General features: G+C 35.1%; 1 protein-coding gene across 4 annotated transcripts in view; it reads right to left on the bottom strand.

Moving 5' to 3' along the window:
• Nucleotides 1-1,094: 1,094 nt before the first annotated feature.
• LOC140758768 (vacuolar protein sorting-associated protein 35B-like) overlaps nt 1,095-15,653 on the bottom strand; it is a 34,574-nt gene continuing 20,015 nt past the window's right edge. For 2 of the 4 annotated variants that reach the window (XM_073095055.1, XM_073095057.1), the window contains 8 exons: nt 10,801-10,890; nt 9,849-9,938; nt 2,991-3,059; nt 2,833-2,913; nt 2,566-2,673; nt 2,312-2,415; nt 1,815-1,928; nt 1,095-1,730 (listed from right to left, as the gene is read on the bottom strand). In XM_073095055.1, the coding sequence (XP_072951156.1) occupies nt 1,517-1,730; nt 1,815-1,928; nt 2,312-2,415; nt 2,566-2,673; nt 2,833-2,913; nt 2,991-3,059; nt 9,849-9,938; nt 10,801-10,890 (870 nt within the window). In that variant the 3' untranslated portion in view covers nt 1,095-1,516. Of the gene's footprint in view, nt 1,731-1,814; nt 1,929-2,311; nt 2,441-2,513; nt 2,674-2,832; nt 2,914-2,990; nt 3,060-9,848; nt 9,939-10,800; nt 10,891-15,653 lie in introns of those variants that run through there. The other 2 variants (XM_073095056.1, XR_012104148.1) reach the window with 2 other exon arrangements.

The raw sequence follows: 15,653 nt of genomic DNA, 5'->3' as shown, positions 1-15,653 counted from the left end.
GTTTTTTTTGTTCCTTTCCTATTTACTAAAGTAGGTAGGAACATAGAGGCTTTCGCAATTTAACTGCATTTAGTTTTTATGATTTAGTATATAAAATTGAGTGTATATATTTGTTATAGTCGATATACATTTTATTAGATTAGAGTGCTCACTAGAATCCATTTAAAGTTTCATGTTTCCATTGGCAAATTACTCATTTTTACTATTTTAGGACTAATTTGCCCTTACCAAGTGGTAAGAGAAAGTTCTAATTTTTATTTAATATAGTAACTGATATTGATCAGATCCTCATATATGTCTACCAATTACACACTTAACAATAGATTAATTTAGAGCGTAAGCTCTTTGTTATTATTAATGGTGGGAAGAGTTGTCACCCAGCTATTAACCACAGATTTAAATTTCGTTTGATTAAGAAAGAAGTGGATAGGATTTACGCACAGTGTAATGTTAAAGAATGTCCACGAAAGTTTAAAGCTCGAAAGCTTTCAAGATTCCAAACATTCCAAAATAAGAACATTTTTGATACACCATGCACATAATAATTCAATTTTTGTTCGTTACAGATGAAGTGCAAAAATAGGTCTTAGATGATAAAATGTAGTTTTAGTTTACCGCGTTAGTAAAGTAAAAGGTTTCCAATTAGTAGTCCAAATCAAATTAACAGATAGTTTTTTCATCTTGTTTCCATCGTTAATAAATAGCCAAATGACCAACTACTCCTCATCTATAAATCAAACTATATTTCTAAGAGGTAATTAAGTATTTTGACGTCCTAGTTAATAGTTAACTAATAATTATAATTTAGTCTAATGAAAATGTTTTAAGTTTAGAGCACATAAGACAATAGGACGATATGCCACGGATGAGCCATTTCACTGCAAACCTCATCCTCTAAGTTGGGCCTGAGGAGCTTTTTGAGGTAGAGTTTTCCACCGTGAGGAAGAGAGAAACTTCGTGCCCATAAAATGGGGAATCATAAAATTGTGATACTTTCGCGCCCACACTTGTTCGGCTAAGAAGAGGAAAAAAGGCCACCAGCTAATTTCGACTGTAGAATTATCATCATTATTTTTGAACCACTGAGCCAAATCAAAACAAAGAAGCTCCATGAAACTAAGGAGTATCATTGAAGAACAAACAACATTATCTGCTAGTCTTGAAACAAACAATCGGTTACATAAATTTTCCCAAATCGAACACTTTTGATTAATCAAAGAGTACAAAGGGATTGAGAAAATTCAAATGGTGCTATCTCACAACTACTTTCAAAACTTTTCTAAACGGAGAGTACTAGGTGATACAGTAGTTCGCTCCTAGCAATTTACCAGTATACCACAGCAAATAGATAACATAGATTGACAGGCTTTTGATGGGAACGTTGCAATTTATGCCTCATTTACAAAGGTTCAACCCATGTTCATCTCATGGTTGACATGAAATGGACTGGAAACCAGAGTGATCATACCAGGCCAGCATCAAGACTCCGTGCAAGCTTCAACCCAATTAATAGGAATCAATTAACTTTTATGGACTCATATTTTTCACCCATAGATCCACCCTTTTGCTTCTGAAACTGAATATATCGAAGTGTGCTGGCAAAGAAAGCATCAGCAGATGGATCAGAAGTTGCATTGTCGCTTTGCATCTCAGTCGTGATCAATTCGATCAGACCTTGAATTACAGAGCTTGTGATCTGAGGATTTTCTTTCTCAAAGAAGTATAAGTACCTGCAAAAAATTTAAAAAATTCAGAATATTTCGGATCTCGCTGTACTCTAGGAAAATAGAAGATTATGTTCTACAAATACATACTTGTTCAGTATTTCAATGAAGAGTGCAACGGACCCACTGCTTCCCCTTGTAACATTAGCCATTTGTTGAGCAGCATTTGCAATCCTCAAAGCACGCTTTAAGCAAAGGAGGACCCTGGAACAGGAAGCAGATCACAGCTAGCATGAAGAGAAGTTGAATATTAAGGCTTAAAACATTAATAGAAGTTTGGAGAAGGATAAGATGAAATCATTAAATTTTCCAGATATGTCATTCTATTCATTGGCGTAATTTCTAAAGATTGGATGAAGAAACACAGGAAAACTTTACTATAGGGACACAAAAGAACTAACAATAAATGGTTATGGCAAAGGGGCAAGATCCTCGAAGAGTAAATGGTAAGGCTAATTAGAAAGCAGGAAGTCAGTTGAACATAATAAAAGATAGTATGCAGTCAGAATTATGTTAGTGGAAAACACTCTTGCTATGCTGATGCCTGACGAAACGTTGAGAAAAAAATAGCAGATGCACTGCTTCACCTTTCACCATCCTTTATCCCATCCTGATCATCAACCCAGAAGAGATGAGAACATGCATATACAGCTCTACACTGATCAGGCTTCTTTAAAAGTTTTGCTGAGTACTGCACAAGTCAAGGGAAAAAATGTCTATTCATGATCTAAGAGGAGATAGTCCAACAGGGAAAAAAAAAGAATAATCTCAAGAGATTCTCTTCTCAACTGGTGATAATGAAGAGGTTCCAGTGATAAGAAAAGTAAAAGAAGGCGCATACCCCTGTTGCTTTGTGTGTTAGTGTATCTCTATTCTCAACCCCAAATATGTTCATCCGCTGCAAAGTTCCTATTATTAAGTGAATTGCTGTCACCTGTGCTTTTGAATCCTGTTCAGAAGAATATAGCCATTGAACACATTAATGAGAACCGAAGAGAATATAGATGTTTACCCGACAGAACTCTAGCAATGCAAGGAATGTGACTCATGTTGCCTTGCTCAAAAGGGAAAAGTCAATACTAGAAGGTTTGGAGTCTTGGATACTTACTGAAATCTCCTCTTCATATAATATGAATGCTTGAGTGAAAAATTCATATGCAACAGGTTCTAGGTCACAATCATTGGCAGCCTGAAACATAAAAGACACTATGGCAAAAAAGCTGCATGGAGAAATGAAAAGAATAGACATAAACAAAACTGACGCACCTCTGCACATTGCAAGTATAACCTTAGTGCAAGTTCTGGAGAAGGAACAGATGACAATGCCTCAATTGTCTGCAAAATCATTTAGAATTTATAAGTGTATGGAAGGGCAAGATGATATATAAGACAGAAACAAGAAAAAGAATCTTTCGTCAATGTTAATGGGCCGGTGAAATGTGCAAACACATATAAAATATTAATACAAGTATCAAATAGAAAGAGAGAAACACGTATCAAATGATCACCAATGCTGCAATTTGGAAGACAATATTTCCAGGTACTATTTTGGTCGTCCCCTCGAGAACCCCCCTACTTTCCTGAAGTGATCAGCACTGGCACTAGGATTGACTGTATCGTGCAAGGTAATTTCTACAGGAGTACATAGAAACATGGACTTAAAAAGGTAATATTCGCTGCCATAGCAGATATATGGTGTGATTATCCTACCGCATGCTAACAGCCTAAACTCTCCCTACCTTTGAATCATTCCTATGGTGTATATCTACCCATCTTTTACCAATCAAGGATTCAAAACAGAAGAGAACCAAAGAACCTACTTCTCTTAACCAGAAATGCAGGAAAAGATCGACCCATTTCATCTTTTCTCATCTTCTATGAGGAAAACATCTTGGATACCAATAAGACTTGTTCTCCCACCACTTCTCTTCCAAATTGAATACATAGCAAAGGAGGATTTTCTGAGTGTGTAGATGTATAGTGTGTGATTTTCCTACAGGAATGGACATTCCTGTGGTGTGTTCTATAAGGGAAGCATCTTGGGCACCAATTCACTTGCCTAGTTTGCTGCTCTCTGATGTTTCTCGCAACCAACCAAACCAGGCTAAGCTAGCAGCACCACACTTTAGACACCAAGACTGGCTTCGCCCATGCCAGCCTTGCTGCAAGCATGGTATGTCCGAAGTTGCCTCTCTTCTGCATTAATGTAGAAGAGAGATGCCTCCCTTTACTGTTGCAGCCACCTTCACTGTTGCCTCTGCCACAGCCATACTTGTTCCACTGGCTCTTTGCCAGCATGCTTATTCCTCAACATAGTTGCCATCCTTTTCTCAGAACCATAACAGGAAAAATAAAGCATATCTCATGATACACCTATAGCAGATCCTGAGAAATAAGTTACAGTATGCTTTCTTCAAAGCAGGCGGTGAGCTACTTCGCAAGATCTGCTCTGAGTGGTAAGCCAAGTTTTGCTTTGAAAATGCAGATTGTTACTTATTTCTCGCGCAGATTATATGACGACCTTTCTTCCTCTGTGAGATGACCTAGGGCTGCAAATCATACTTAATACCAGATTCAAGGGGTGCCAATGACAGCATTGGTGTCGCATGCCAGCACCCAGTCACTACAGCATGTGATGCTGTCACGATAATCCATGCAGCAATAATACAATATTGGGTTCCCCAATTGCTGCCAACTACATAAAATCCAAAGAGAGTAGTGAAATCATCAAATTGGAGTCCAATACACCATGATTCGGATCAACCATTTAGATGTGATACGAACCGGGTCAGATCGGTGATACGAACCGAGTCAGATCGGATCACATCAAGGGAATAATGAGCTCAATGGATCAAGTCTCGTTATCTTATTTATTCTACTTATGTGGTTTAATTAGAGTTTATTTAATTAGCTAAGTTCAGTTTAGTTAACTTCAACGTAATTTTAAAAAAATATTCATAAGATATTCATATAACGTCCAAATATTATGAAACCACTTGGATAACATCATGATCTACAATCTTCGTATTTAAATTATCTTTTAATTTGGACTCTATCTGTGGTAGAAATAAAAAAACATTCTGAAAAAAATAAGAAAGACTTATTTAGTTAAGTCATATTTATCTTCAATATAAGTCCTTAAGGCAAATCCTAGTTTAAGTTTATTTAGGACTAGCATCTATATATATGTGGAGTGCATCCTTAATTTAAAAAAAGCAATCAACTATTAAGTATTTGGCTTAAGCTTGGTTGCCCTTATCTCCCCTCTCCATCTTCACCAACCTGCGCCACTTCTTCCGTTGGTAAGGTATTTACTAGCTCTTAATCTCTAATCGTGAGCCGCACCACCCTTGTCCCTAAGGGTTGGCCCCTTCCTCCTCATTTTCTGTTTCTCTTGGATTGTGCAGAATTTATCATAACCTTCGGCCACTGTTTGGTCGATAACTCAAGATCTAATCGGCGAAACCCTGAAATCTTAAATCCGTTGGAGAACTCTCTTCTAGAGGGACAATATACGTAAATTCCAGGAGGATCCAATGGCTAGATCATCTGAAATCATCCTTGCAAATTACGTGCTTAATTCTATCCAGAACCTAATTCAAATCAGGTCAAGCCAGTTCGAGCACAATTTTCTCATCCAATATGAATCGAATATCCCTACAAGTTTTAGTTTGAACTCTTAAGAAACGTCTGTCTTGACGATGACTTATGTTCCTATTTCTATGCCATTAATTTATTGTTTCACTGATTTTCTAAGGCCAAAGCTTTTTGATTTAGCCACTGAAAGCTATTTGAGGCCCTAAAAGGCCTAAATATCTTTTTTCGGGTGTGTCAAGGCCATGCCACTAGCATAGCAATTATGACCCCCACTACAGACTAGTATTGCCTACACAGTCATAATCTTCCCATCACATGACTATATTCCCAATTCCAACCTCTTTCCCTAGCATCGCTGCGATAAAATTCCACTAACCAACCCGTCATATCTTCCTTTCCTTCTCTCATGGATTCCATTATCCTACTTTACCTCCAAACATTGTCGTTTCAGGTCATCATCACATGCCAATCCTTGATGCAGCCTCTAGCTCTCCTATTGCGCTCACTAGAACTCTAACAACCCCCCATATCCTCTTCATTCCCCCTGCACCTCATCTTTTCGCCACTGCTCTCACTCGGCAACTTTTTTCACCTCCACCCAACCCACTTTTTCCTCCTTGCTATCCCTCCAACTTAGAACATCTTCCTCCCTAAGAACTAGTTTGATTTAACTGGAAGGGCATGACTGCTTTGAGAGGAAATTCTCTTTTCAGTTCCATGAGTCCATTTGTTTCCTACATGGTACATTATTCCAACAAAACACAACATGGTGAGGATTCCTATGAAAGACTTCCATAGGATCCATTAAGAGTAGCACTTCAATCCAGCATTGCACCCAACACACCCTCTACATAGACAACATGCAATAATAAAAAATAGACTTATTCTGATCTATGCTCAAAATCTGTTATATTCAAGTTATCTTTGGCATTGAAAGTAAATTTGATAATTTTTAATCACCAAAATCCAAAATTAGGCCTTATAGTTTAACTGTGAATGTGTGTTTCTGCATGCAAAAACTGCTTTTAGTATGTATATAAATAAGTATAATGGCATATATAATGATCAACAGAGAGGATCTTCAATCATTTTGATGTGTATATAAGTTTAGTGTGAGTGGATCCGCAATTTGCTTGAAGTTTGATATAAATAATTAGCTTTATGAAACATTAGAGGGCAGCACATGGTGTTGCAGTAATGGATTCCCATAGTATCCAATAGGTCATGACTTCAAGAATTGGAACAACCTCTTCAAGATTGAAGTTTAAGTTACATAAATCCTCCCCAGACCACACATAAGCAAGACAGCCTATTTTTGGTTCTTACAGAAACATATGAAACACAGGTATGCATGTGCAGGTAGGGGTGTAAACAAGCCGGGCTTGGAGTTGCTCAGGCTCGGCTCAAAATTAAGCCAAGCTTGAGCCGAATAAATTCGAGCCCTAGCCGGGCTCGAGCTAGAAATGAGCCAAGAAAAGAGGAGGAATAGAGGAAAGAGAGGTTAGCGTCGGCTATTTGCTCTCGTCAGCGTCAGGGAGAAGAGAGGTGGGAGAATGAGGACAAATGAAAGGAGAAAAGAAGAGTAGCAGGAGAATGAGAAGAGATGAGAGGGTAAGAAATTGAGAGAGGGAGAGAGAAAGAGAAGAGTTACTAGGAGAATAGTGATGAGAGGAGGGTCAGGTGGCAGTCGGCGTCGAGAAGAAGGCCGATGATGATGCTGCCATGGTGGTTTGCATTTTGGATTTTGTGTTAAAGAAGAATGGAACGAGATGGGAAGGAGAATAGTATGGGTTTATCACAAGGGCAAAGAGAAGATATATAAAATAAAATAAAAACATTAGTACTTCATACTTGAGTGGCTGGCAAAATGAGATGGAATGAGAGATGGGATAGGTCATAGCCTCATTCGGAAAAGAAGAAATTACTAAAATTGTAAGAACTGAAAAAAAAAATTGAGAGAGGAGGGCGCACGTGGAGCTCTCCTTCCCTTTCCTTCTCAGTCATGCAACGAGAGTGGCTACGGGATTTCTGACCACTCCGAATCTAAGTCGGATTAAGGATTAGGATTAAAACCTAACCTATAAATAAAAACCATAATCCTATCTTATTCACCCACCCTAGCCTCTTTTCTTTCCTATCTTCTTTCTTTATCATTGCCGTGGAATCGAACCGTCGAAGTGCCGCCGGAGCAATTGAAGACCACCACGTGACACCTCGGTAAGCCCTCTTCCAGCTCTCATAATTAATTTGAGTTTAATAAGTTAGAATAGAAATACCTATTTTTGGTGTGAAGAAAGTTATCGATGAATCGAGCCGGCCAGCAGCTTTGAGTCGCTACCGCTCGTGTGCCAGTGCTTCGTGCCTTTGGCCTCATGTCATAGGTGTGCTTCCCTAGAGCCCTCGTGGCTCGGTGAGTGGTAGCAAACGACTCCATGGCCGCCGGCCATGGAGTTGATCGCCATTTGCGGTTTCTCCTCCATCTCGTGAGGACGGTGGCGTTGTGAGAACGTTGGGGAGCTTGAGGGTGGCCGCTGAATAATCGCTGGTGATGACCGCCGACGTCTCTCTCTCTCTCTCTCTCTCTCTCTCTCTCTCTCTCTCTCTCTCTCTCTCTCTCTCTCTCTCTCTCTCTCATTTCCCTTCGAGTTGAAGAAGTCTAGCCTTCTTCCTTTAAGTTTTGAATTCGGGTCAGGTTGGATCCGAATCCAAGGAACCCAACTCGGTTTCATTAACTTAATTAGATTGGGCTTTTAGCCCAATCTATTTAAGTATATGGTTGGGTGGGCTACAGGCCAACTGCAACCTAGCCCAACCGATTAGACTTGTTTTGGCCCAAATTATTGATTTTGAGTTAAATTGTAGAAAATCTTAATATTTTTTTAATTTAAAAATTTTATTATTATTAAAGGTGGTGACTTTTAGCAAGTGAGCTAGAGATTTCAGCTATTTTGCCTAAATTCAGGTAAGTGGGTTCACTCACATAATTATTTATATTATACTTCGTACCTTTGTCAAACCATGTAATATGCTGTATGTAAATTTATTTATTTCATTTTTATATGCAAATTTCTTTATTACATTTTCTGTGTGCATTCAATCATTATACTCAGTGCATCGTCATAATTTGTGCAAATTACAAATTTTAGTGAGGAAAAAAATAAAACTAATATTTGTAATAACTTAGAGAACAGTCTCAGTATAGATCGCTTGCGGTTTTCCGTAGTGACTCAAGTCTATCTGAAAATCTAGGGGAAAGTCCTATATCAAATTACTGCGGTGACTTTCTTAGGTGACTCTGACGGGGTTAGGGAACAGTCCCAGAATGAATCAGAAATTTTCTGAGGTGACTCTAACCTCTTTCAACGGTTATAAAAAAGATAAGGTGTGTTGATCACATAGTGACACCTCCTAATAACCTAACTAGATCAACTATGAAGAAAAGTCTCAAGCGTCATCTCGAGATCACTTTTAATTGATGTGGATCCACAAGGTATAAACCCATTGAGACAAATAATATTATAAATATTGAAAAAATGATAATATGTTGAAACTGAGCAAGATTACAAGTTATGACTCTATTGTTATCATTGTCATTATTTTTAAGAGCATGCCTATTGAAAATTGTTATTTATATTGTTGAGCTTGAATTTTATTTAACATTATAAAATTTTAGAATTTATTTGGTTTTCGAGTGGATTCCACTCACTAAACTATAGTTGTTGCCTCATAGATTTCTTTTTCTCTTTTTTTTTATTATCTCAGGTAATAGTCAGCGTGACAACTAAGCGAGATGCACCGAGACCCTACCTCCACTTAGGACCTACCTATTTACCTTTCCGCTCTTTTGGTTTTATGTTTTAGGTTAATAGTTATATTTATTGCAATTAGTTTAAATTTAATAAAGCAGATTTTCTTCGTTCATTTATTCTTGCCATTGTACCCTTAGGAAGCATTAGTAAGACTTCATGTATTTCAAGCGTATTGAGGGGCATGGCCGATCATGATTCCAATTTCGAGTTGTGACAAAAATAACTGGGGATAAAAATAAATAGACAAGAATAAACTATTAAAATAAAGCTAACTGAAATGATAGCCATCAAATTAAGATTCAACTACCATAACTTTTATATAATATAAATTAATATATATATATATTAATAATTTTGAGCTTTTTAAGAGCTTGAGCAAGCCGGCTTGTGCTCAGGCTCGGCTTGAAATAAATTTCGAGTCGGTAATTTTGTTTTAGGCTCAGCTCATTTATATATGAGCCGAGCCTGAGTTCAACCATAGCCGAGCTCGAGCTGCTTGTTTATTCTGATAGCCCTATGTGTTGGCACACACACACCCTATACAAGAGGTTATTATAAGAAAAACCTCCAATTTAAACCTAAAGATAGTGCCATAGAGGAAGTCTATGTCTTGCTGAGAAATTAATCACAATTTCTAAAAATCAACTATTGTGCATATTAATCAACATTCATCAATCTAAACTTAATCATACATTCAGATAAAATTCAAAAATATAACCTGATGCAATATTTGGAATATTTTCTTAGGTGTTGCAGGAACCTCTTCTCCCACAACATCTCCATCCTGACCTTGTAAACGTCTTACCAACTGCATACCAACACAATTCTTGTAATAAAGTTTAAACAGAAAAATTGTAATAAAGTTTCCATGTATATTTGTACGTCTTATGAATTACCGTGATATGCATGATTTGTATGACAAACAGAAAAATGTTCCCTTTTCACACAAACAAAACTTGCTTTAGCTTCCAATAGAGTAAACGGCTGCAATCAAGTCTTTCACAATAGTACTTACTGCTTACAAGAGAAATAATACTACCTAGCAACAAATATGTGATTTAATGTAGGTCTATAATAAAATGACATAACAGCATATTTTGAGGCCTACTATACTAGAAAAGAGCCATTGAAAAGCCTCAAATGGAAGTTGACGTTTCTAGTTGTCAACACTACTCAAGTTGAACCCCCATATTGATTTCAGAGGCTGGCATACAAACGCTTGATTCTTTACCTTTAAATTGCAAAGTTCCATTTATGAATCATGAGATGTATATTTATTTATTTCGAATCACCTTGGTGCTTCTTTCCTATTAAGGTAAATATCTTTCACACTACACATTCACATGTTGCTCCTTGAGAGCACAAACTGACAAATGAACAATAAGGCAAATCCATGTACCAATCAACTGGCTTTATAATTTCCAGCAGGTCAATGCCTCACCTGAATGACTTGGTCAATGTTTAAACAGATTCTAAGAGTTGACATCAATCAATAATCAATCATAAGAATTAGTTCAAGACACCGTATATTCGAAATGAATTTTATAAGAAGAACAATGATGATGAAGATGATTGTGCATATACATAGATAAACAGACTACTGTGATGAACTAATTTCAGGAAAATGAAGCAATGAATTAAAGCATACCAAAAGCAATTCAAAGACAAACCTTAAGAGCAGAGAAAACTAATGAAGGCACAGTGAAAGGTAGACGCTTAAGACCTCCAAGAAGAATATGCTTCCTAACAGAACATATAATCTGCAAAATCAAAATTACAATCATGATCATGTTTGTAGATCTAACTACTATTATTACAGCTAAATGGTAGTTAAGAAGAAACACAAGACCAGTAACAAACATATGATATTTATTTGGATTTTGAAATGTTTGTTTCCTTCTTGTTATGATGCATATTCGCGAATACGGGAAAAAATAAAAGATTAAAAGGAGAGAAAAGAAAAAGGAACATATAGCATGATCTACTAAGCATGGTTTTAAGTTTCGGCCGATCCCAAGTCCTAGACAAACACAATATTTAAGCCTCTTATCAAAGTATTTACGACTTGTAACAGTGATGACAAGTTTGAGATGGATTTCTATTATGAGGCAATAGACATAACAAAATAATCAATTAAAAAAAATATGAGCAAAAATTATAAAAGTGGTGGAAGATAATTAATTCTAATTAATTCTAGATAGAACAGACAATTATATAGAGATATACACGCTACTAGTAAGCATACATTTAATTTACTAATTTATTTTTATTTATGAATATTTAAAAATTTTAATACTTACAAATTTTAATAGAATATTTTTCTAATCATTATCTACAAATGTCAATAATGATTCTAAAGTCTAGTTTAAAGTTAGAAAGGTAATCAACAAGCTTGAGTCCGACATTTATAAACAAATCATTTGCGATAAAGAAATGAGTTATGATTCAATTAAATAATTTAATTATTATTTGTTTCAAGTTTGAACTTTTAATATAATCAGTTTCTTATTAAATGTATGCAATAATATATTTCTAATTTCAGATGGAGAGACATAGATTGAAAGTTGGGTAATTTAGTACTACTAAAATTACTACAGCTATATATCATAACACTCCAATTAAATAGTGATCTACTTATGGATGAGAGGAAGCACCAAATTTAACACCAATAGCAAAAAAAAATTTAAGTCAAACTATATCTTCATCATAGTATGAAAGAAAATTAAACTACTTTCTCCTTAATCTACACCAAAACATGCAACCGATTAATAATGGAAAGATTGGAGAAGTTAATTTTTTATTATTATAATATAAGATTAAGCGAGAAATTTAAGAAGACAAAAAATTAACAATTGATTGATTTAAATCGTGTTTTTGATGAAGAAAACCTCTTAACTCCATGGATCAGAGAAGTAGAGGACAAATTATTAAACGATAGAGATAGCTAATAGTTAGATAAGATAATGGGATAGACCATAACGAGAGCAAAGGCTGGTACAAGTCGTTCAACAGTGAGAGATAGCACACCTATTAATACCAGTAATAATCCTGATGATACACCTGATGATGAGATAATCTCATCTACATTCACTGGAAAAAGTCAAGGCATAAATATTGAAGATAGAAACTGATAATTTACATACATATCAGCGACGTCATGAGAATGCTACTCCCTATGATTATGCATCGAGTATTTATTGTTTAGAGCCATCACAAGATTCATATGTTGATTATTATCTTCAGTATCATCAAACACAATTTATATGGTGATTATCATCTTTCTCAGACAGAAATCACACAACAAGATCCATAAGATAGACTAACATGATAAAATAACTTTTTGGAGCACTAGGTCTTAGGCATCATTATTTATAAACTTATGGTAATAATGATGATGAAAACCATAGAAATTTAGAAAAAACAGCTCGGTATTTATCAAAGTTTTAAATTTTGAGTAAGTTAATATATTTTTTAAAATTTTAGGCTTCATATATAAGTAATTTTTATTTTCTTATTTTCTTATCAATTTTTCTAAAATTTTAGAATTTCTTTTATATTTTTAAAAAATATTTAGAATTTTACATAATTAAAAAATAGTCTCATCCGATATGAATGGTCGATACAGCTGATACGTATTTTTTTTCCGGACAACCGATACTGATTCCGATACTAGGTACCTTGATACTAAGAACGACTGCACCTTATAGTTTTGATCATAATTTAAGTGAGTAGAGCACTAGGAAGGAAGAATAAGACTTGGATTAAAACAAAATGATATTACTGCCCTAAAACTGATGGTATTAAATAAAGTTGCATGATATAATAGGATTTATACACCAACTCCACGAAGTCGGTACAAGGATCTATTGTTGCATTGTTTTAATTAGATAAATGGTTGCTGAGTGGATACAACTCAACCAAATCCTACAAGAACTGTGGCAGAATAGAGATAGAAAATTAGAACCCTACTCAAGATTTGCCATGTTTGTAACACATAAAAGGTTACATCTGTAAAAGCTTGCTACCTACATAGTTCAATAGAAGCAGTTGCAAAAGAATAGTTGCTATAACCTATCCATCTACAACATCACTTTTACTTTTGTTTTAAATATTAATTGCATCCAAACTCATGGCAAAGAGAATTACCAAAAATGACGGAATAAAAGAAATTGTGGCAAAAGATGATATCAGCAAACTTTATTACAAAAATGGCAAGAAGAATTTATTTTCATTCAAATCAAAGAAGACTTCTTACGTTTGGAAAGGGGTCAAACAATATTGACATCATGCTAATCAGAACAATAGTACAAGTAGACAATAGGAAAATATATTTTTCAGGAGCAAAATTTGGTTAGGACATGCTTCTCTTGCTTCTATATTTCCAAGAAGTCACAACTTGTGAGTATCGAATTAGTAAATTCGGGAGCCTAAATTCAAGAGGGGGCTCTATAATGATGTCACCTAATAATGACACCGGAAAAGCTAGCAGCATTGTGCAACTGCTAACCTAAGTTGCTATTATCCAAGAGGATAATCAAAAGCGTTTGGAGCAAGGAGCAAGGATGGCCGTGCCACTTGACATGCCCCCCTGCCGGTGGTGGCACCGCATCTGGCGCGAGACAAGCCGACTGGCACAAATGCATGCCGGTCCGGAATGGCTACATGTTGGTATTTGTGTCAATGTAGAGCTTTTTTTCTATTTTTATTAATCATCATCAAATGAAGTCTTTAATCCTCCTCATCATTTTATGTTCAACTAGATATTAATTTTAATTCTTGAACTATTATCAATTAATATTATGTGTTGAATGTTATTATATATTGAATTATTATGAAGTATTCAATCAATAATATTAGTTTTAATAAATATATTTAATTTTTTATGTGTTGAATAATATTTCTATTTTGACTATTGCTTTATCTTTCATAAAGTAAGTCATTTATAAAAAAAATCTAAAGATATAGTATTATAATGTAGGTTTTAATATATATATTTAAACAAAAAAACTAAAAATTGACATACCAAAAATTCAAAAACATCTCTATATCCTACTTTTTTATTAAATTATATATTAAATACATGTCTGTAGCACGCAAAGGTATGCCGACGATGGCACGACACGGCACGTGCCACTAGCATGGCCATTGTTGATTTAAGGATCCAATTGAGGAAATATATTTCCTACAAAATCCAGATATAAGTTTATCAACAATAAAGGCATTATGGATCCATTTGCAAAAAGTGTTTGGAAAAGTACAACTGATGTTAAAAGATTAAAAAGTTTGCTGGTTAAATGAAGGATTAACAACAGATTACTGACTGAAAGGAGGAAGATAGGATCAAATTAACATGTCTTTTGTGTTCCAAGAAAGAGGATAGTGCTAATCATCAATCCTTGCACTTCTGTTTCTCTAAACAAATATCAAAAGTACTAAACATTGTCAAGATACAGGAACACCCGAGCACAATATCTTCAATTTTGTCGATATGGAAAAAGAGAAGAGTCAACAATTGAAAATTTGTCTCATTTGAGCCCACCTTTTCTGATCATTTAGACAATCTGGTTAAAAGGAATAGTAAATTTTCTCTAATGAGCATATGGCAGAAGACCTTCTTCAATCAATACAAAGAACGGTTGCAGATTATATCTATTCAGAAAGGCTAAAATCCCTGGGTTGCTATAGCATCCTAAGTTATGCTGATTTCTAAATGCAAAAGGTTGACAAGATTTGCTATTGAATGAAAATGAAGAATAAATTTCCTACTGTTGATTTACTGATGATGCTTTTAGTATTCTTTCTATTATTTCGACTTTTGAGATAATTTGTATTTCCTTTTTTCCTTGTATTTTCTCTTTTATCGATTTTGCTGCAAGGTATCACTTGTACATTTCACCTTTATCAACATCCTTGATTTTGACTCGATCACTTTCTCTACAAGGACAAGGAAAGAGAAACAGCAGAGTAATATCTCTCACTGCCAAACTTGGTAAAATTTTTTAAAAAAATGTCTTTTATCTAGCAAAACATCAAAATATATTGCTGTACTCTCATTACATTTCAACAATACAGAATATGGAGCAAGTTATAAATTATGTTGAGGTACTAGTGAAATTGTGTATCACCACTCCCATACCACTTCATCTCTATCAACCTCCTTCATTTTGACTGGATGACTTTCTCAATAAGAAAAAGATAAAGAAAGAGAAACAGTAGAGCAATGTCTCTATCAGCAGAAGACAAAAAATCAGTAGGTCTTAAAAGAAGGGTCTTTTATATAGGAAAACATCAAAAAAAAAATTTACTCTCATTATATTTCAGCATTCACAACTCCTAGACAGCAACACAGAGTATGGAGCAAGTTCTAAATGTTTGTGTTAAGGTACTAGTGAAATTGTGTAATACACTCTTATTATTGTTAAGTATTTCTGGTCTCGATAGTCTTAATTGATCAATAGATAAAAATGTAAACCTAGTCAACGAATAGATATAGCAACAAACAATACCTCCTCTAGAAATGCAT

Source organism: Typha angustifolia, chromosome 4, assembly GCF_048772165.1.
Source record: "Typha angustifolia cultivar Huaian chromosome 4, ASM4877216v1, whole genome shotgun sequence".
Taxonomy (NCBI): domain Eukaryota; kingdom Viridiplantae; phylum Streptophyta; class Magnoliopsida; order Poales; family Typhaceae; genus Typha; species Typha angustifolia.
Note: the sequence above shows the minus strand (reverse complement) of the source record. Positions and strands in the feature narration are given on the sequence as shown.